Source organism: Diplotaxodon limnothrissa, linkage group LG1, assembly GCF_057381915.1.
Source record: "Diplotaxodon limnothrissa isolate DT_005_m linkage group LG1, D_limnothrissa_male_GT1.1, whole genome shotgun sequence".
In the NCBI taxonomy this organism is placed as follows: Eukaryota; Metazoa; Chordata; class Actinopteri; order Cichliformes; family Cichlidae; genus Diplotaxodon; species Diplotaxodon limnothrissa.
Window position 1 is genome coordinate 16832324 of NC_140596.1, and position 22328 is coordinate 16854651.

The following is a 22328-nucleotide window of genomic DNA, read 5'->3' on the forward strand; positions in this document are numbered from 1 at the left end:
TCTCTGATACACCGGCTACATAGGGGATGACAATGTTGTTGCGTCTGTCCTTCTTATCCTCCCTCGCTGGTGTCTGATCTTCTTTTCTGTGCGTCTTTGCTGACTTTATAAACTCCCAATTAGGATAACCGCATGTTTTGAGTGCTTCCTTTACATGTGTGTGTTCCTTCTTTTTCCCTTCAGGCTTAGAGGGAACATGTTCTGCCCGGTGGTGTAGGGTCCTAATTACTCCAAGTTTGTGTTCCAGAGGGTGATGGGAGTCGAACAGGAGGTACTGGTCCGTGTGTGTGGGCTTCCGATAAACTTCGATGTTGAGTTTGCCATTCTCTTCAATGTGCACGGCGCAGTCCAGGAAAGGCAAACAGTTATCCTTTGTGTCTTCCCTGGTGAACCTGATGTTTTTATCCACAGCGTTAATGTGCGCAGTGAAGGATTCCACTTCTTGTGTCTTGATTTTGACCCAGGTGTCGTCTACATATCTGTACCAGTGGCTGGGTACTCTTCCTTTGAAAGAGCCCAGAGCCTTCCTTTCCACTTCCTCCAGGTAAAGGTTGGCTATAATAGGTGACACTGGGGAGCCCATGGCACAGCCATGTTTTTGTCTGTAGAAGCCTTCGTTGTATTTGAAGTATGTTGTGGTAAGGCAGAGGTCTAACAGTGTGCAGATCTGATCAGGTGTGAAGTTGGTCCTGTCCTCCAAGGAGCTGTCTTCTTGTAGTCGTTTTCTGACAGTCTCCACGGCCTCAGTGGTAGGTATGCAAGTGAAGAGAGAGACTACATCAAAGGACACCATGGTTTCATCTGTGTCCAGGGTAAGTTTCTGGACCTTGTCGGTGAAGTCGGTGGAGTTCTTGATGTGGTGTGGGGTGTTCCCCACGAGAGGTGCAAGGATGGTAGCAAGGTGTTTTGCAATGTTATAAGTGGCTGAGTTTATGCTACTGACTATGGGTTTGAGTGGGACATCTTCCTTGTGGATTTTAGGAAGCTTCTTGGATGAGAGGTGTAACGTCTTCAAGCAACTTAAAGAAGTCCAGACGCTTTTCTTTGGAAGCTCCTTTGACTACAATGACCTGGATGACTGAGAACCTTCACAGACACTTAGTACAGAAAACTAAATTGACCAAATCAAGAACAATAACGAACATCAATCCATCTATACATTCATTTTCACAATTGCTCATCCAGTTCATGATCACAGGGGGCTGGAGCCAGTCTCTAATATGGCTAACATTTATACCAATCACCATTAATGTTAATCCGCTAACCCCCCTGTTTGCTGCCAAATCCAAACCTAAGGCTTTCCAGTCAATCGTGGCATATAGATGAGCAATGTTATATGTTTAACAAGAGTGTAAATTGGCTAATCAGAGCAATTAGAGGGATTAAAACTAATCTTCAGTCACTATTTACAAAAGAAGCCAAAAAAAAAAAAAACCCCAGCTCTGTTCGTATTAGCTGAAATAAATAACACAATAATATTAAATCTGGATTAGCACAGACGCACAGGTACACACATTTCTTTGTGAAAAACAATGTGCCTCAGCAATGACACCTTAATTGCACTAGTAACCAGTCATGGGAGTTACCAACTTCTCCTTTAGTCGTGTTGCTGCAGATGCGACACTTTAGAATTCAATTTCCCCGACACTTTCACACAGCTGTTGCTCAAATCCAGTATGCAGTTTATTTTCTTAAACTGTCCAGCCGACAGGTCAATAGCACTCAAAGGTGCTGTAACACCTCGACAGGGGAAATATTTTGCTAGACAGCAGCTGTTTGCTTTCTTACCACTTAAAGCAGAGGTCACCTCAGGGCAGGTCGGCTACTCATAAACATGTGCCACATCTGGGCACGTTCAGGGTGCGCCACAGAGGCTAGCATGCTCTCCGGTCTATTTTTAAATTGATGGACACTTTGTTTGTCTCACCCGAAAACCCACAGAGCATATATCAATTCTGTGAGATAAAAACTAAAGCTAAGAAGCATTTTTACATGAATCCAGGAGCAAATAGTTCACTTTAAATAAAAATTGTGTAATAAAACCACTGTATCACATAGGAGGTGCTTTGCTAAAATCTGTATGATGATCTTGCTGCTCATGACTTTGGGGGACAAATCCCACCGAATTAAGTCATTCTTTTGTTTTTGATGTCGCGAATTTTGCTTCCACTGAGCCTTAATCAGTTTCACTGGCGGTGAGAAATCATGAGCATTAGTGTCTGTTGTTAATGTTCTACACCATACATAACATCTAGATTTTAATTTATAAACCCCTTTTGTTTCCTTCCACTTTTCCCCAAAGCACAAATATGTTAATTCTCAGTGCGTAAACAGGTGCTTAGGTGTGAAGAGGGAGTGTGACTCAGAACAAGATTACTCTGGGTTCAGTTTGCACCCCCAGCGTCCAATCTATTGTTATGTCCCTGTGTGTTGGGAAGTTTCCCCTTGGTGATCCAGTTTCCTCACATTAACCAAAGACATGCAGGTCAGGTAGACTGTTAATGAGTGATTGCATATCTATGTTAGACCTCTAATTGCCTGGCCATCTGTCAAGGGTTGAACTCTGCCCTCTTGTTTGAAGCACACAGGGAAAGTTTGTGGCTCTGAAGACCCCGAAAAATAATAAACAACTGAAGACAGAACATGAATGAAAGCTCAAAGCCTTAAAACAAAGAGCAGCAAATTCCCACCTTGATCTATTTTAATGAGAGACTGGCAAACCACCCACATAACAATTAGTGTAACAGGAATATCTTCTGAACTGTTTTTATTATTTAACAAATAACAGTGTGTTGACCCTCAGGTGAGTAATAGGTTTTAGCCTCGCCTGCTGGTTTGCGTGAAGTTCTAGTCTCTTTGTACATTTGGAGGTAAAGGCTCTTCCTGGCTGATCAGAACATATTGTTAGGGTGAGAAACTATAAGGAGCCATTTGGTATGCAATCCACTTCTGTATTTGTCCCTCATTGCCTATAGCGGCACAGTGTGTATCCATCGTAAAATTCATTGCAGCTGCAAGATGCAGTACACTGTAAAGATGATTTATAATGCTCTTGAGATGGAATGAGAAGCACAAGTACTTCTAAAATTCTGATTAGACTGTCAAAGAAAGGCTCCTAAAACTTAAATCTGGAATTAAAAAAAAAAAAATAGGGATCATTATCGATATAGGTAATCTGTTTTCTATAAGTGACTACTTTCAAAATCAGTTTCCTATAGCTTACATCCCCAAATGGGGTTCAGGTTATTCTATACTTCTTTATTTGGCTGAAAGGCTAAAAGTAATATACTGGAAAAAGGTACCAGACTCCAATTTGGCAGCTCACCAGTGAGTCAACATAGCTGCACAGTCTCGGCTAGGGAATTCTCGTACACTCTGCTTTTAGGGCAGCTGTTCCCTCTCTGACAAGAGGTCACCTCAGTACATAGTTTTCTTGACAGATTTTTTTTTCTGAACTCGAGGTAGTAAAAACGCATTAAATTTTGGCACGTCTTTATAACCATGCTCACATATGCCTCTCTCTGCTGCTTTAGAATAAAGTTAGTCAGCCTTGTTCCCACGACTGTCAAGGCCCTGTATATCACAAGATTGTGAAAATTATTATCAGTCCTGGATACTGAAACCTGGACATGGCATATTCTAGCATCTACCTTTGAAAAAGCCTGTCTTGTGAATTAATTGCGTTCCTTCAGCAAAAAACAAAAAAAAACAAAAACATGCTGTAGTTACTATAGGTAACACATATCATCACCTTGAGCTTCTGACTCAAGTGAATGAATCTGGTAAATATGCTATTATGGGAGGAGACACAGATCCCCTGGGGGCTGCGTCAGGAAGGGCATCTGGGGTAAAAAAAAATCTGCCAAATCAAATGTATGGAGCTGCATGCTGTGGTGACTTCTTGCAACAAGGGAGCTGTCAAAAGAAGCTCATGTTAGAAAATCATTTGGTAACAAGGGATCTTGAATGCTCCTGTTATCATGGGTCATTTGAAAGGCTGATCAAATAATGAGTAAATATTAAAAACAACCAAAAAAATATTGATTCTTCTTTTAGAAAGAATTCAGATGTCAGGAAAGAAAAACATTGTTTTGGTTTCTGGGCATAACTGCAATAAGGAGCTAGCTTTTACCGCCATCAGGACTGAAACAAAACCTATACCCACATGTGTTACCCTCTATAGGGGTCACCTTAGCTTATTTGGCAGCTGAAATGACAGACTGAATGTAATTCATTAGATGTGTGCAGTGCTGACATTTTAACAGGGCTCCAAATCTTTTTTTTTTTTTAAGGGAAAACATAGAACAGAACAACAACAAAGTGAGCGTGGCAGGCCGACTGCTTTCTTTCTGGAGAACCCTAAGTGGGAATAACGATACAGAGAAGCATCAAACCTGCTCTAATACCCTTAAGGAGGAGGATAAGCCTCTCCCAGAACATTTGTAGCCGAGGTTGCAGTGAAGTAATGAACAAAATATAGTGATTTGCGGTTGTGTGCTTTGTGTATTTTTCTTTTACAAGTCAGTGATTTGACTTTGGTCAGAACACGTGTATTTAGGTAGAAAGACACATAAATTATACATTTACTAAATTATTTATTCTTATGAGATAATTTCTCCCCTCTGCTGGTGCACTGTGACTCAGCACAACTGCAGCCTCAACTCAACAAGGGCATTCAGGAAGTAGTCCATCCAATTAAGTCTGTGCATTCTCTAGTACTACCCGAACATAACGTCCCAACAGTGAGGGCATGTGAAAAGACAGGGGATTCTCTGTTTTAAAATCCCACATTCTTCCATTGCTCCAGGACATTCAGGGGAGGCATGTACCCTGTTATTGCTCTGCTATAGATGAACTGAAATGCTACGGTCTGAGCTGGTAATGTTTTAGAGGTTTTGTTGACTAAAAATGCTCTAAAAGTACCTCTTAGATTACCTACTTTAGCATTCAGAAAAGCATCAGATTTGGGAATGAGAGAGCGAAAAGATTGTTATCAGCCTCTCTCAGACTGTGGTCACACACTTTGAAGTTCACAGCACTATAACTTTACTGGGTGATTCACTGTAGGGTTGAATTGCTCAGTGCTCTTAACAATGTTTAAATGGCCTATTGAGCTGCTCTTAGCTGCTCTGCTGCTTGCTAATGACCTCAACATGATAATGCTTCACTTACCCCTTTGAAAGGCATCCACCCTTAAAGAATAACTTTTTGGAACAGAGCAAATTTCAGCAAAGAATATCTCTCTTGAAATATTAGGGGGAAAAAAACAGAAATAATGTAGTGAAACCAAAAGCGAATATAGAAAAGTGCTGAAAACCCATTTCATGTGTACAACACATGCTTGTTTGCTTTAGGTGAACATTTTGAAAGGCCCAGAGAGCACTTACCGTTGTTTCCTTCTGCAGTGTTTCTTTTCTTTCTGTCTTTGTTGCTTTCTTTGCTTTAGCGAATAAAGAAGCTAATCTAATGTAGTTTGGGGTTGCAGGCTGCTCTTAATGTCTTTCTAAATGGGCCCATTTGGATCTATTGAACAGTGCTGAGCTTCTTGCTAATGACCTTGTGATAATGCTTCAGTTCCTTTAAGTCTGTAGTCTCCCTTGACTGTCTAGACACACACACACACATACGCAAACATAAATAAAGTACAGAAACGTATAAGGCAACAGAAATGCTCACATAGCATTGAGTGAAACAGCTGTACCTTAACACTATTCTGCCTCAGTTGTTAAGGCAGATATACCTGAGAAAACCACCTTCTAGACACACACACACACACACACACACACACACACACACACACACACACACACGGACATCTAAGACACACAGTCTTAGATGTGCAGGAAAACATACCAAGCCTGTTTCGGATTCTGTTCTGCTTCATTCCCTTTTTGTTATCACCTCTAGCTGCTGCTGCTGTACAGTCTTAAGAACAGCTTTACCCTTGTTAGAAACAAACACGTATACAGCTCACAATAAAAGCTTTGACTGTTCAAGATTTTATTATTTGTGTATAGATATGAATACCAAATTAATTTACCATTACTTCTATTCATCTACTGTGAGCAGAACATCTTTTTCACGGTACTGGAGAAACATAAAAATGCTACTTCAGTAACGGAGACTCTGTTTCAGTCCTGTTTCACGTTTTTATGTCTCTCATATTTATATTTTGATTGCCTGCAACGAAACAAACCAGGGGATAAATTAAGTATTCTGATTCTGATTTGAGTGTAGCTCTCAACAAGTCGGGTTTAACAAAACAACAAAGATGCTAATTGAAAAGCTGCAGTTGTTTGTAGCAGTTTTTGTTCTGCAGCTTTTCATTTGTTTGCTTTTCTTACATGTGGCAGAGCAGTGTTAATCATCGCACAGTGGACAATGGTTAAGTGGAATAGTTTGTCTTTTTGAAAATAAATCACCCTACGTAACAAATTTGTAATTTTCATGTATCAGAGGCAACGAAAAAAATGTGCCAGATCTTAACATTGTGTCCTTAAAAGTGGTTCATAGTTGTCTTTTTTTAATTATTTAAAAAAATAATGATCTTGTATCTTTAAAAGCTAAACAGAAATTCATGTGTTCCTTTGAACCTTCAAATAGAGTAGAAAAATCCATAAACAACTTAAGTATAATGGTTTATTAATGCACCCTGTCATTTGTTGTTAGCCAGGAGTTAATACCTCGCAACGTTGTTTTGCATCTTTTCCCCATTATTTGTAACCATTTGGAGAGACTAAACTTTGCCAGGGGCTGTATCATTCTGTGGATATTCAGAAAGGAAAATGCTTTCTGCAAGTATTGGTCTCATATTTAATAGTCTGCTTCTTAAATGTAAGTTGCTGCTGTCAAAAAGGAACATGTTTTTTTTTCTTTTAACTATTATCCTGTTTGCATATCTGTGTGCACTGCTTTTAAGTGGTGTATATGTATGCAAAGATGCATTGAGACATGTATGAATACAGAATTGTACAGTACACCCATTGATTCACTGCCATTCCTGTCAGATGGCAGCTAATCCCACAGATGATTCCCTATCCTTAAACATTATCTGAACATTTTTATTTTGAGAAAAAAGAAGAAGAAAAACATAGCCAAAGGCTCAGCAGTGCATGGCTGATTCTGGCATGTAAAAATGGTTTTTACACTCTTATCACCTGCACAAAGGTTTTTCTTCACTGCAGTGTGATTTGCCTTGTGATGAATCCTCAACCACAATCACATGTTCAACGTTCATCTTAGTCTTCTAATGCGCCAGAGGCTCACTGATTGAGCTCTTCTTTCTTAGAGGTTTCTTGAAGAGAGCAGAAATATGTCATCATCCACCCTGTCAGGGATATGATCTACACCTAATGAATAATGGACAAGCAGCAAATAATAGAATACCAGTATTAGAGCATACAGCAGATTGATGATCCAATGCTGCATGCAGGCCACTGCAGCCACAAAAATGCCTGCAAGTAAGGCATTTAGCAGTCGATTTCTGAGAGTTCAACAGCAGAAGCGTGTTTGTTGGATGTCGTGTGTGTGTTTGTGTGTGCAGTGCCTGCAGGTGACTTCATTGAATTCTGTGATTGTAAGGAGGATGCTGTTAAATAAAAAGCAAGAGGTGCTTAAATTTCAGACCTTTGTTCTTCTCTTCTCTTAAAGACGGATTATTTCTGGAATAGCACAAAATCGCCATCAAATTCGTTGTTAGGTCTTTAACACAGCAGCTTTGATTAAACTGTAGACAATTGTGACGTCCAAGGAAACCAAAAGTTTGTGACTTATACTGGTGATATTTGTACTTTAATTTAATTTATACAGCAGAAAACTTTCTTCCTACTTCTTGCCCTGAATAATCAGGGTAACATGATTTCCTATGAGAGATAAGATTTATTTTAAATTGCTGAACATATATATTTATTATTAATCTAAAGCCTGACTGGTAATACTGTACATATTTAACAACCAGTTTTGTAAGAAGAACCCCATTGTAAGGGCGAGTCCACGGGACCATTTCTCAAACTATGTCTTGTGTTTCAAGGTAACTTAAAACTTTAGGATCTTAGACTGGTTTTGACTGGTTAACAGAAGCCACACTGGGGTGCCAGTTAGCTCAGAGTCCACATAGCTCAGATGCTGGGTTTGAGTCCGACCCATGGCCCTTTGCTGCATGTCATCCCTGTCTCTCTCCACCATACCACTATCCAATAAAGGCAAAAATGACCAAAAAAGATCACTTAAAAAAAAAAGAAGCATGCTTCCTAGTTCTCCTCTAACATATTTTTTTGTCATGAACTCATGACACCAAATCAAATCACTTTTATTGTCACATCACATGTGCTCATACACTGGTACAGCACATGCGAGTGAAATTCTTGTGTGCAAACTTCACAAGCAAAACAGGTGTGCAAAATACAAATACAAATACAAACAAAGCAAAGTATAAGAATAGGAATGGGACAATTATAAGAATAAATATATTTACAAATATAAGAATGTATGCACATTACTGAATATGTATATGAATATGTTCAGGGAAAGTTGTTTGTGGAATTCACATTTCTCTACATGACTTTCAGATTCCCACAGTGGTACATGTAATTATAAGTTTCTATTGGCTGAAACTGTAAGGGCGAAAAACCAAGAGATCAAATAAATCCCTCAGCGACTCTCTGTCTTTCTGTTTCTATGTGGTGGAGTTTGTAACAGTTTCTAAATTTGTTTTCTTGTCTTGTTTTATTTTTCCAGGTAATAAAGCTGTCATTTGAAGAGTTTGATCTCGAGAGAGGATATGACACACTGACTGTGGGAGATGGGGGGAAGATAGGAGATACTCGGAGAGTGCTTTATGTGTAAGAACCACTTTACCTGGGTATAAAAGAACGAACGTATTAATAAAGTATTATTTTAAGTATGACATTAGATTCATGAAATACAAGCAATGACTAATACTGATTATTCAATACTTTATTTTTGTGTATGTAAACGTAGACTCACTGGCTCCAGCGTCCCTGACCTCATTGTCAGCTTGTCCAATCAGATGTGGCTACACCTGCAGTCAGACGATACAATCGGCTCAGCAGGCTTCAAGGCAGTATATGAAGGTATGCCTCACTGAAATACGCACACACTCGCACACACACTCGCACACACATGCACGCACACACGTGCATGTAGAATGTAAGAAATGAGTAATGTGAGCTAATTACTTCATTTTGCGTTTGTATTTTTCATATTTACTTTAAGCTGGTAATTATGGAGATAATGATGCAACAGTAAAAACCAAAAACAACATAAAATGTCTTAGCAAGGTGTTGGACCAGTATGTGCGACTAAAACAGCTTCACTATACGTTAGCATCCTTCTGTTGAAGGAAGGGAACATCATTCCTTCAAATGATATTTCATTCTTTCAATAAGGAGAGATCATTTGGAAGAATATGAACATGATTTACTGAGAAAGAGAAATTAATGTATTTGGCACTTAGACTTCAATGACCCATCTTGGCAGAACAAAATCCCACAGTCATAAGATTTAGGACAGGTATGTATATCCTGCATCATAAAATAAAGGTGATTAGTCAGAATAACTTTGTATTGATTTGCAATGACTGTTCACTTTGAGGCAAGCAGTGGTCTCAAGCAGCATCAACAAATTGCCTCTCATAATATATCAATCCTAGATCCTCTCAGTGTAGATGTCAAGTCTTCAGGTCCTGTAAATTATTTTGTTTGTCAACAGCACATATTCATTGTTATTTTTGAACAAATAGTCATGACGCATCTTTTATTATATTGATATAATTGATTAAATACTGCATCCTACCATGTTAGTGACACTCATGAATTAAACTGTACTAAATTAACTTGAGCAAAATTAAATTAAGCCAGAGAATAAAACAGGCAAATAGAAAAGTAATTTCATAAATATAGGGATAGATGTCTAATGGCACCCCCCCCCCAAAAATGCTTGTCAGGGCCGGATAAAAAGACTAAAAATGACAATTCATCTGAGACAAAATCAAGTCCCGGACAGACCAGAGGAATTTGTGAGAGCCAGAAAGAGAAACAGGGACAAAGGTTATGCTCTTGTTTTGCTTTGCTGTGTTTGATTCAGTGAAGTTTTCCAGGGTCAATTACTTTTCAAAGGAATACGAACGGTCTACTGAACTATAGAAAATCTGTGCGTGTGTGCATGTGTAACTGTGATGAGAGACACTGAGCATTATGTTACTCTTTGGCTTAATATGAGACTGGCCTACCACTGACCACTGATTTTATATGTTTTGTATTTGTCCTAATGCTGGGGCTCATGACTCAAAACTCCTATTTGATCCACTTTATATAAATTACAAGGCTATGACATATGACAAAACTGAAAGGAAAGAAAAAAAAACCCAAAACTAAAAAAAAACAAAACTTTGCAGACTTGATGCAGTAGTTTCTGCTTTTTCCCCCCCTCTGGCCAGCCGAACAAGTGCCTGTGGTGTATGTTGTGAGTGTGTCCTTGCTTTAATACTGTGATACTGTCAAAAAGGATAATGTCACCACGTAACAACCTTTGATCAGTGTTACCCCTTGAGCATGCTTACATTTTCAACCCTGAAGGGAAACTCAATGTGTGTCTTGTTTTTGGCATCACGTTGCACTTGTGAAATCTTGCCTGCTGTGTGTGCGTGTGTGTTCGCGATTACTAAAGAAAGACAGAGTTAGTGTCATAAACACGCAGCACATTATGATAATTGAGGCTTTCAGACAAATGTAACTGTCATCAGAAGTGCAACAATATAAATTGTGCAATCTTGAATGAATGTAATGAATGAAAAATCTGGACTGAATGCCTTTAAGATTGAACAATGTAAGAAGTATCAGCATATAATTTTTTATTTTTTAGGTAGTAGATCTGCATTTCAATTTGAAGTACTGAAATAAAACAAAAAAAAACTTTTATACTTCACTTTTTGATATTTGACTGTTAATGATACAACAAATAATACATCAAGCAAGTTTATTTGAAACAAATTGTTGGCATTAAAATACACTAAACACGATTCTGATCTTTATTTTATTCATTCAGATTTTTTATTTGCTTTTTAATTATGTACTTAGATTGCTTGTAAGAGGCACTGTGTGCAGTGTGTGGCTCTGAGCATAGGAAAAAAGAAGCGTAAAATATTTTTGTTCAGATGTAAATATATAATCTTCACTTCAGTAAAAGTCTAAAAAGTAACATTAGAAAGAAACAGCTCAGAAGAGAGAAGCATTTACAATGATAATGGCAGACTTACCGGGGGCTCAAGATTGCTGATATCCATCCTGACACTCATCAACTGCGTGACAGCTAGCTATGGGCCACCAACATGCCTCCTGCTTCTTTGAGTATTCTGTTCTTGTGGGTGCAGTTACATCCCAGAAGATAGCAAAAGTGTTGAACACATACACACATCTCACCTTGAGATGTGTTTGCCCAAAGCGAATCCAGCAGCACGGTGGAGCATGTGTTACAAGATGACAGACGTCTGGTAGAATGTCAAATTTTAAAGTAGGGGAGCGAGGGGAATGGGATGGATAAAAAACACACTCCCATTAAGAGAAGAAGGGATGAAAATGAGTCACAAATGAATAGAACAGGATTGCAGGCCAGGTCGACAGTACTGCTAATGTGACACCAATGCCAATAAAACACAGTGTATCAGACTTAGAGACCTGGAGCAATAAGAAGATGCATAATGGAAGAGAAGAACAGGAACTATTTAAAAGGAGTACTGCCAGAGACAGAGGAAAGGGTGTAAATAAGAGAACACAGGGCAGGCACAACATACTGTATGTGTCTTAAAATGTGCACAAGGGAAGTAGGGGAAGTCATATTTTATACCACGTCACAAACATTAGCATTGCTCTGTTCAATTTCCACCTCCTGCTGATTACTTAACAAGAGTGTGCATGAATCAGTGTGTGTGTTTTCATCTACCTGTGCGTCTCCACTTATTGTTTGGCTGTTCACAATTAGAGCTGAATTACACCACAATTACCTTGATGGTAATTAGCTTTGAGGTAGGAAACAAAATGAAGTTTTGCCCGTTGAATTTCAGGTTGCATTTCACTTCTTAACGCAACAGTGTAATATAACTGATGCTAGACATGTTCGCTTCGCTTTCTGCTCCATAAAGCAATAACATCACCCCCTTCTGACTGAAGCCTTTGCATTCAGACAGCTTGAAAAGAGCCCATTTGAATTTTCCTGACTCGTTCAAAAACAAACACAATAAACGAAACATTCCGGATATTCTTAAGCCAAATCATAATTCTCCTTTTTGTCTGTTTTTCTGGGGGGTATATTTTGTATACATATTTTGTCCTGATTTTTGGCATAGCTTTGTTGTTTACCCTTTTGCATGTGTCATTATCAGTTCAAATGCATTTGTCTGTTTCTTGCCCCCATTTTTCAAGGAAGTTGATTTTAAATAAGCCCTTGTGAAATGGCAAATAAATGTTTCTGTTTCTGTATTATTTTTATCCAAAGAATTTGATCCATTTGCTACAATTATATCTGGCAAGTCTAGAAGGACCTTAAGATTATTTGATTTAAGCTGATTCACTCTCCATACTTTTGGATGCAATTCAGTTTAATTCAACTTTATTTACGTTGTACCAAATCACAACAAGTTACCTCAGGGCACTTTATGTTGTAGGTTAAAGACCTTACAATAATACAGAGAAATCCTCAACGATCAGATGACAGTAGGCCTCCAACAGAACAAGGCTCAGGGAGGAGCAGCCATATGCTGCGAACAGCTGGGGGTGAAAAGAAAATATTGTACATGCTCAATTTTCCTAAAAAGGTAGCTTTTACAGCAACCTTGTAACGTGGAACATTTATTTAAATTATTTCAAGGCCATCTTGTAATCTGTTGCCGAGTTTGCATTGATTTAATACACATGCTATCTCAAAATCAGTGTATGCATGCCATTGCCATTTAACTCGTCCTCGCAAATACAGGCCAAACAACGCCTTATCTAAAAACTAACATGTACATGACGTTGATTATCGAAATAAAATGTGACTTTCTGCATTTGTGTATTACAGAGATCGAACGAGGCGGCTGCGGCGATCCTGGGGTGCCTGCATTCGGTCGCCGTAGCGGTGACCGCTTTCAACATGGTGACGTGTTGACCTTCTTTTGTCAGGCAGCCTTTGAACTTGTGGGAGAAAGAACCATCACATGCCAGCACAATAATCAGTGGTCTGGCAATAAACCCAGTTGTGTCTGTAAGTCTACCATTTCTGTGTCTGTGCTAGTTGTTCTTTCTGTTTGTTTTCATATTTAATTTTTTATTATCGTTGTTTTTTCTTGCTTGCTTTTGTACTTTGTCTGTCAGCGTCTGCCTTTGTTTGTTTGCCTCTGTTTTCACTCTCAGCCAGCTACCTGAAAAAGTAACATGCTGTTTTCTTTCTTTCTTTCTTTCTTTCTTTCTTTCTTTCTTTCTTTCTTTCTTTCTTTCTAGTCTCATGTTTTTTCAACTTCACGGCCCCATCAGGGACTGTATTGTCCCCAAACTACCCAGAGGAATATGGAAACAACCTGAATTGTGTGTGGTTGATCATTTCTGAACCGGGAAGCCGCATTCATCTCCTCTTCTCTGACTTTGACCTGGAGCCACAGTTCGACTGGTTGGTGGTCAAAGATGAAGGTAACTGCATGTTTCTATTTTGCTCTGTTCTTTTGTGGTGGGGTTTTAAGAGGTAAACCTCAGTATACAGTACTTAACAAATTTATTAGGCTGCCACCCAGAGTAAAGTTTATGCTACAGCTGCTCTAAATTAACAGTATTTGTAATCACCTAAATAGTTTTTTAATGTTTCTGTAATGCTTAATCCACCAGTATGTGCAAGCTCTTTAATTGAAATGACATTTTAATGCTAAAAATAATTATTGTTTTTAACCATAACCGTTATTTTTAATGTTTTTAGTGCAGTTCTACAATCTTTTTTTTTTTTTTCATGACAGGTGATCTAATACATTTGTTAATCATTGTGCATATGTATTTATCTTATGGCATAAATATTGGTCTGTGTGACCAATTGAAATAGGTGAAAAAGACATATGTGGTGGTGGGGTGGAGCGGGGAGGTTGGGAGTGTTTCTGAAATTCGCAGCTATTAAATCCTGTATCAGCTGGTAAAGAGAATTGCTGAGTGGATCTCATTGATGGGTTGATGAATGATGGGCACACTGGATGTGTAGTTGTAATGTAATATTTATCATTTCAACACTTGCATAGCTTTCCACTTCACATAAAACACAGAGCAATTAGATTGCTGTTCCCCATTGTAATAAAGGTTATTGATTTAAACTGAATCAAGTCAAGCCCATGTTTGACTGGGTGATCATTAAAGATGAACTTGTGTATAATTGACTAGCACTATTCTTTTTTTTTTGTCTCTGTAGAACCTTTTTTAAATTACAGGGCAATTATCGCTGTTACAATGGGCTAACTGAAATCAGTTCAGTTATTGCTTTGAAGTCTTCCAGTTTGCTCTGACTGGTGATAAATCTCTGTCACAAGGAAACCACAGTGTATCTGTGCCTTCAGGAACAGAGAGCAAAAAAAAAACCTCTCAATGATCTGCTGTACTTGAGTTTTTATTATATGAAAATCCATCTAAAGTCAGTCACTTCCCTTCAGTTTGGTACCAATAAATATCAAATTAATATTACTAATATACTTCAATTTATAACAAACTACTATGAAGATGTAGTTTGTTTGTAAACTGCCTGTAAAGATGGATCAGCCATTAAAATGCTAGAAATGTTCATATTGGTTCTCAAAAAAAGGGAGAAAAAGGAACGTGGAATATATATATATATAAAAAACATTAAAATAAATTCCCATAATGATACAGATAAAGCATTATTCTGATGCTGATGCACGATTCCTGTACTCTTTTTGGAATCCTTCATGAAATTGCTTAAAAAATATATATTTTCATCTTCTTTTTTGGATTTGCATAAATTTGTTTAAAAAGTAATCTTTCATCTAAATTCAACCATGTAAATCTCTAAACATTTATTATGACATATTTATTCAAGGTATAGGAACTTTAAATTCAAATTTCATAACAATTTATTTACAAAAGTCAGAATTAGGTCACAGTTCAGTGTTGTCTGTCCTGTAATGCAGAATAAAACATATCTTTTGGACATGTGCGCTGGTTTTCTGCAGTGGTGCCTGTTGCTCTCTCCTTATGAGCCTTTTTTCTATCTACTGCTGCCAGCCTGTGAAAGTTGAGGATGGCACACAGAGAACTGTCATTATTGTGTTTTGTGTGACAGCCTTCTGCTTTAAAAGGGCAATTCCAGTGCTAAAACTTTTAATGCCAGCGGTGGCTTCAAAATATGTCCTTACATTCTTCTTCTTTATATAGACAGTAAGCTGAAGGAAAATTCCAGAAATCAAGGGTGACATAACATGAGTGAATATTGCTGATGTAAGCTATAGCGCAGGCTCTAATGCAGGGCTGTGCAATGCAAGCACGTTTATTTTCAGGCACAAATCTTACATCACCAAAAAACTTACTGAAAGTCCAAAATTTCCAATAAAAAAAAAATTCTGCTGAGTATCCAAAAATCCTCATAGTATATCCCAATTAACCACATTTTCCAAATTGACTGTACTTCAGCGCTGAAGTGAGAAATAAATGGATGGCTTAAAGCTCATTCTGTATGCCTGTAGTTTTTCCATACCAACAAACTGAGGTAGAGAAACATGGTGGTTTGCATGCTACCTGATTTTCCCTGGAGTATTCACCATTACTGCACCCAATAATTGTTTTTCATAAGGTTAGCTACTAATTGAACATCCACTTTTCACAGATTATGCTTATTAATCGGTTATCGGTTCTTGGGCTGATGAACACAAACAAATATTTACAAAGATTTATTGATGCCAATTCATTGCCGATGATTGATTGGCAGTGTCTAATTATATGTCCTCATGTCACATAATCAAATGTCTAAAATATCATTGAATTATGCAGCAGAGGCAATCACTCAAACTCTGCTTTTATGCCTTTATAGAAAAGAAATCAAATTTCTATTCACTGAAGGTTTTATATCAACTTGACACTTATGAACTTGCCTTCTTTTGTATTTCTGAATAAAAGAACATGAAATCACAAATGGCAAACAAAAGTGAACAAAGGAACCTCCGTAATAACCCATAAATCCTCTGAGTGGGGCAACAGCAGCATGAAATCCATGCAAAAAAAAAAAGATGACACTTTGGGCTACATTTTGAATGGCATGTAAATGATTAACTTAATCAGAAAGCCATTATTGTCATCTAATATAAGAGAAGATAGTGACAGACTATTACAAAGGCTTTTCTCTAAATCTCTCCACTTAGATAAGATAACGTAGGATCTTGGCACTCTTTTAGCTATTGTTACGTTGATTCTATTTCCTTCCTGGTCTCTTGCCTATCAATGTAATAATGAATAAGTGAAAGGGCTTTTGAGTTGCTAGAGACTAAAGAGGCTGGCACTTTACAACTCAGTTACTGTGTAGCTTAATTGTGTCTAAGTGCATTGAATCCTAAAATTCAAGTCAAGAAGGAAATAAAAAGAAAAGTTTCTATGGGAGTGTTGTGAAGAACAGCATCTTTATCAGTGAAGTGGTCTTGAAACTCCCTTTCTGTCCCTTGAAGTGATGTCAGCTGACATTGATTTCCATTGCCATCTCTGTTACCTTTAAAAATTCATATGAATTTCATAAAGTCAATAGTAAGAAACTGTCAGTTTTCAGGCTTTTAGCGATCGTCAATACATTTCATCTCATTCCAGTGTATCTGTTTATATCTGCACGTTTAAAATAGCCAACTAAAAAAAAAAACCTACACATATGCATTGTAATAGCTTTTTCACCTCAAAACCTGTAATCAAAGCATCAGCTGGTTCACTGGAATGTCAGAAGATTAATACACTTATTGACCAGAAAAGCAATTACAGCAGCACTTCTCACCTCCGCAGAAGAAATTGCTGCAGAAAAAGAAAGTGACCAAAACAGCAACTTTAGACAAACATTACCTCCATATTTAAATGAAGTTAAAAATTGAGTAACATCTGTATTAAAAGTTTATGTTGTTGTTGTTGTTTTAAATTCTAAGCATGCAGAGAAGCAAGTTATCCTTCAGCGGCCTATAGTTAACATTGACATTTTAACAGACTTTTCTTGTTGTTCTCATTAAAACTCACAACAGTTGTTAGGCTTTACCAGGACCAGCTTAATCATTCATTTAGATTGTCAGTTATTTGAATGTCAATAATTTGTTACACCATGAATACATTTCATACTTTGGCACTTCTACTTCTAATGCTTAAATAAAGCATTATGTGCTTATCATGCATATTAGTAAGCATTTAGCAAGTGTGTCAGGAACTGCTAAATCATCTCAGTGTTTTGTTTTCTCTTAACCCTAATTCACCTCTTTGAGCTCCCTTGGGATGAGCCTTTCTCTTTCCAAGTCTGGCCTGATTTTATACAGGATAAATTAGATAAGCAATATTAAATGTCTCTCTAAAATAATGTTTAAATTGTGCTTGATTTTAGGTTTGTCTGAGCCAACAACATTTGGGACATTCTCAGGAAAAGATGTTCCATCACAGATCGCCTCAAACGGTCACATCATGAGACTGGAATTTCAGTCTGATCATTCAAATACTGGGAAGGGCTTCAATATCAGCTATACCAGTAAGTATCAACTACCTACTTATTGCTCAGTCCATTTGTTGTTTAGGCCATAGTAAACACCCTTAGCTTACTAAGTCACTGGGGGAAAATGTGCAATCTCAACCAGTTGGTGAGCGGTTACTGGAGGTTGCAAACAAAGAGACTAGTCAGTAGCCCACTGGCACTAGGAAAAATCTGTGCTTCTACAGTGGTCCCTGGAGACTGACACTAGGTGAAATCGGTTGCAAAGTGGTATGAATTGTGCACTGAAAACCTTCTTTGTTGCCTGCAGATTACTGTGATTGCTTGTAGTTTGCATGGAAGATGCAGATTTGTCTGCAAAAACTCAGAAACTCTTGTGAAAAGCATGATGAAAACCAGAAATGGATTTGCATTGAAGTAAAGATGCACCATTTGAAATGTGTTGGTGGATGTCCTCTATTTCGGCTCTCTGCTGCAATTTTTTCCCATTTTTCAGCTACTCTGTGAGTAGTTATTGAGTATTAGCAGAAAGATCTGTGTCTTCTGTGCATACTGCAGTGACTATGATAGTCTACTAGTCACAAAGAGGATTTGGGGTAGCAGCCTCTTTGCAACCAACCAAATATCCATTAAGATCTCTACCAGCGTACTACCTCATTGTTGTATTTGAATTTGGTTTAAATTTTTTTTAAGTAACTGTCATTTTTTTCCCAGCAGTTCTTCTGACAAATGACAGCATGTTGTTTTGACACTTTGACAAATTTTTATTAAGAATACTTCCAGGGTCACTTCAGTGGAGTTTTGATAGCAGAAATTTGTTAAACAATACGGACATTCCAACAGTAAAACTGAGATGCAACACTTCTACCACCATGTAATCAGAGACAAAAGCAGAAATCAGTTGTCAACATACTGCTATACATTATGTTCTAGGGTAGATCCTAGCGAGTGTCCCTTTTTTTAAACAAATGATTTACTGATTATCAAGCTGAGTATTGCTATGTAACTCAATGCACATCTTTAAAACATATAAGCTACATTTACAACTAAATTCTGAGGATTTGCTTCCGGAGCTTGTTGTATAGCTAGTATCTTCATATACTAGTTAAGATCCATATTAAATATAGCTCAGAGTAAAATACCTTTTCATATGCTAACCACCTCAGAATGGCACTTCGTTATGATTAATATAATACCGACATCAGCATTACTGCACCTGACGTTACCTTAACCTGTCCTGTTTGACTTCTTCTGCTTGACTGATCCTATATGGTAAATGGCCTGTATTTGTACAGCGCTTTACTAGTCCCTAAGGACTCCAAAGCGCTTTACACATCCAGTCATCCACCCATTCACACACACATTCACACACTGGTGATGGCAAGCTACATATGCATATCTTACTCAACTTTCACCCAGTTAAGCCTGTCCCATTGTCAGAGTTTGAACCCAGCTACTCCATCCTGTATATTTATCCACTCTAAGCTGAACTAGTTCTGCCTGAGTGATTCAGATTCATTCAGTGTGATTACCATGCACTTCTGCACCATTTCACACACTGCCTCCCAAATGACCTTGTCTTTGGCTCTTCCTTTAGAGGTGGCATTTGACAAATGAAAATAGTGTGTGTGTGTGTGTGTGTGTGTGTGTGTGTGTGTGTGTGTGTGTGTGTGTGTGTGTGTGTGTGTGTGTTTTTTTTAACCTAGTGAAAAAAAACTGAGCATAATAAATAACAAAGTGTACTATTTCAAATCCTAACACAAATGAAAGGTTTGATGCACCTCAAACGAAAAATTAATATGTAGTTAAATAAAAATCATATTAAATTAAATGCCTCTCAAACTTTTTACCTGGCAGAAAAGAAAAATGCTGAAATACATTCATATAGTTTTTAGTGGTGAAACTTTTTGAAAATGTAATTTGAAAACCTGATGACATAAATTCTACACTGGGACTTAAAAATATCAAACATATTGTGCTGTTTCAGTAATTTGGTCTATTAACATTTTAATGCATATATGAATATCAAGAGGTTATGCTGTGGGTATATTTATATGAATTGTGTTAGAAACTCAAGAATGAATGCAAGACTGTGCAGTTATTTGGTGAAAGCGGTGCACTGGGAGCCAATAACTGTTCGCAGATTTGAATCTATCCTACAAATAAATTGATCCTATATATTATGAGGACATCATGCGTAAAAATGTGCTTTAGCCTATGACAGCTAAGGTTATTAATGATATATTTAAAATGGAATATATCCAAATTCTGTTTTTAATCACTTTCAGAGGAAGATGATCATTTCCAAAAAACAATTTTGACCTTATATATGTTCACTTTTTGTTTCTTTAACAATTTGTTTTAAACTAAACCATACTTTGGGCAAAAAGAGACTGGACTCACTATTGTCCCTTGAGGTAGAAAGTGGAACTACTTGGGTCTAGCTCAGTGGTGTCCAAACCCAGGCCTCGAGGGTCGGTATCCTGCAGGTTTTAGATGTGTCCTTGAGCCGTCACAGCTGATTTAAATGGCTAAATTACCTCCTCAACATGTCGTGAAGTTCTCCAGAGGCCTGGTAACGAACTAATCATTTGATTCAGGTGTGTTGACCCAGGGTGAGATCTACAACCTGCAGGACCCGCCCTTGAGGCCTGGAGTTGGCCCATCCCTGACCTAATGAATCAGATGTCCACTTCAACTACAAAACAATGCAAGAATAAATTTATACATGGAACAGATTTAGACTCTTTGGATAAGTAAAAACTCTGAATAAATAAGTCTAGAGTTAGACCAATCTGAGACTTTCCCACATTATACAATATTGTTGACATTCTTGACAGCATTGACATTGTTGACAATATTGTGGACCCAGTGTGAGATCTAAAACCTGCAGGACACCGGCCCTCGAGGCCTGGAGTTGGCCAAGCCTGGTCTAGCTGGTTAGCCTGCTAACTTTAGTGCATATTGCTCCTTAATGTCAAAATTCTTATTTCCTCACTAACTACAGCTAATCTTTAAAATGTTTACATCTTACTAACAAATGGTTTACTCAAAATTTTAAATTACAAAATGCATTCACTGTAAGATGCATAGTTATTCTTATCTGAGGTCAACTATTGAGTTCATCTTTTCTCTGTTATAGCCGAAATATCATTTAGTTTTTATTTTTTCCTTTTTTTTATGCCATATGTTTCTACCTTTCCCTGTCACTATGGCTTCTTCTTAGCTTCTTCAGCCTTAGTTGGCCTTTTTTTCATCTTCTACTGGGTTCAAACCAATGACTGTATTGGTTTAAACATATCATTTGAATATTTTGTATGCTGGCATTTCGTGCTTTTTCTCATACGTATCTTCTAGTCTTTTCTTCCTCTTCTATAATATCAGGTTGTTGAAGGAGTACAAGGGCTACTTTATCTGTGTCTGCCTTTGGCCTATATAGTACTTTCTCTACATGCATATTTGAACACATATTTGAATACTGCTACAAGACTGTATGTAATATACAGTATGTGTGCATTTTTGTTTGTGTACCTGCCATTTCCCTTGTGGCTCTCATTTTTTTCCCTACGTCCTCTCCTTTCTCTCACTGCTCCCATTTCCCTCCATCAGCAGCTAATCAACCTGAGACATGTCCAATCACTGGGTGTGTGCTCTGGGTGGCATCAGGTTAATCTCTGGAATGGGGATAATATAAGCTTAACATGACAAGGTTGAGTCCACATAAAGATAATTCCATTCCCATATTTCCATATCAGTGGAGATGTCACATTCACTGACAGTGATACAGCAGCGGTTTCATTTTTTTCCTCTGGCAGAACCAAATTTTCGGTATTAAAATAAATTGAAAAAACTGGTAAAAACTGCTCAAATGAATAAATATGCATACATATTTTGAACCACTTAACCAGAGTGTAGTTGCAATCTGCCAGCTTTCTCTTTTTTTCAGATTACGTCTTTGTTCTTTCCTTTTCAAATTAATTTGCCTTTGTTTGATACAGTAATTCAATCTTATGTGTCTTAGCCCCAGTTTTAACTTTTCTCTGGTTATTTTCTCTCTGTAGCATTTGGTCAGAATGAATGTCATGACCCAGGAGTCCCAGTAAATGGTCAGAGGTACGGTGACCAGTTTCAGCTTGGCAGCTCAGTGGCGTTTCGCTGTGATCAAGGATTCATTCGGACTCAGGTAATAATCATTTGAAAGTATCATTATCACACTTTTTAACACAATTTTGAAATGATTGTCATAATCGGTGTCCATAGTTGTGTGGTAAAACCTAGTATAAATGTAACCTTTCTTTAAATCGTGTATTTCCAGGGGTCCGATCAGGTCACCTGCATTATTCAGGATGGAAATGTTGTCTGGTCTGCAGCTGTACCTCGCTGTGAAGGTAAACCTAAGCAGACACCTACACATAAGAACTGTTTACTGTATATAGGAGTATAATGTTCCACAAAACATTCAACTATTTTAGCGATTACCATACAGCTCAAGTGTGTTTATGCACCTTTGGAACAATTAAATTTTCTCTTTTAATTGATTTTAGCCTTGCAGTCTGGACACATCATTCTTTCTAAAGAATAATCTTTAAATGAGACTGGCACATGTTGTACCAAAGCTTTTCAGGGACACA

At 37.7% G+C, this 22328-nt stretch overlaps 1 protein-coding gene across 2 annotated transcripts in view; it reads left to right on the forward strand.

Annotated features, from left to right (window-relative positions):
* LOC146639603 (CUB and sushi domain-containing protein 1-like) overlaps positions 1-22328 on the forward strand; it is a 480470-nt gene that overhangs the window by 327113 nt on the left and 131029 nt on the right. For both annotated transcript variants that reach the window (XM_085353830.1, XM_085353836.1), the window contains exons 11-17: positions 8737-8840; positions 8980-9092; positions 13075-13257; positions 13494-13679; positions 17596-17736; positions 21759-21880; positions 22013-22085. In XM_085353830.1, the coding sequence (XP_085209956.1) occupies positions 8737-8840; positions 8980-9092; positions 13075-13257; positions 13494-13679; positions 17596-17736; positions 21759-21880; positions 22013-22085 (922 nt within the window). The remainder of the gene's footprint in view (positions 1-8736; positions 8841-8979; positions 9093-13074; positions 13258-13493; positions 13680-17595; positions 17737-21758; positions 21881-22012; positions 22086-22328) is intronic.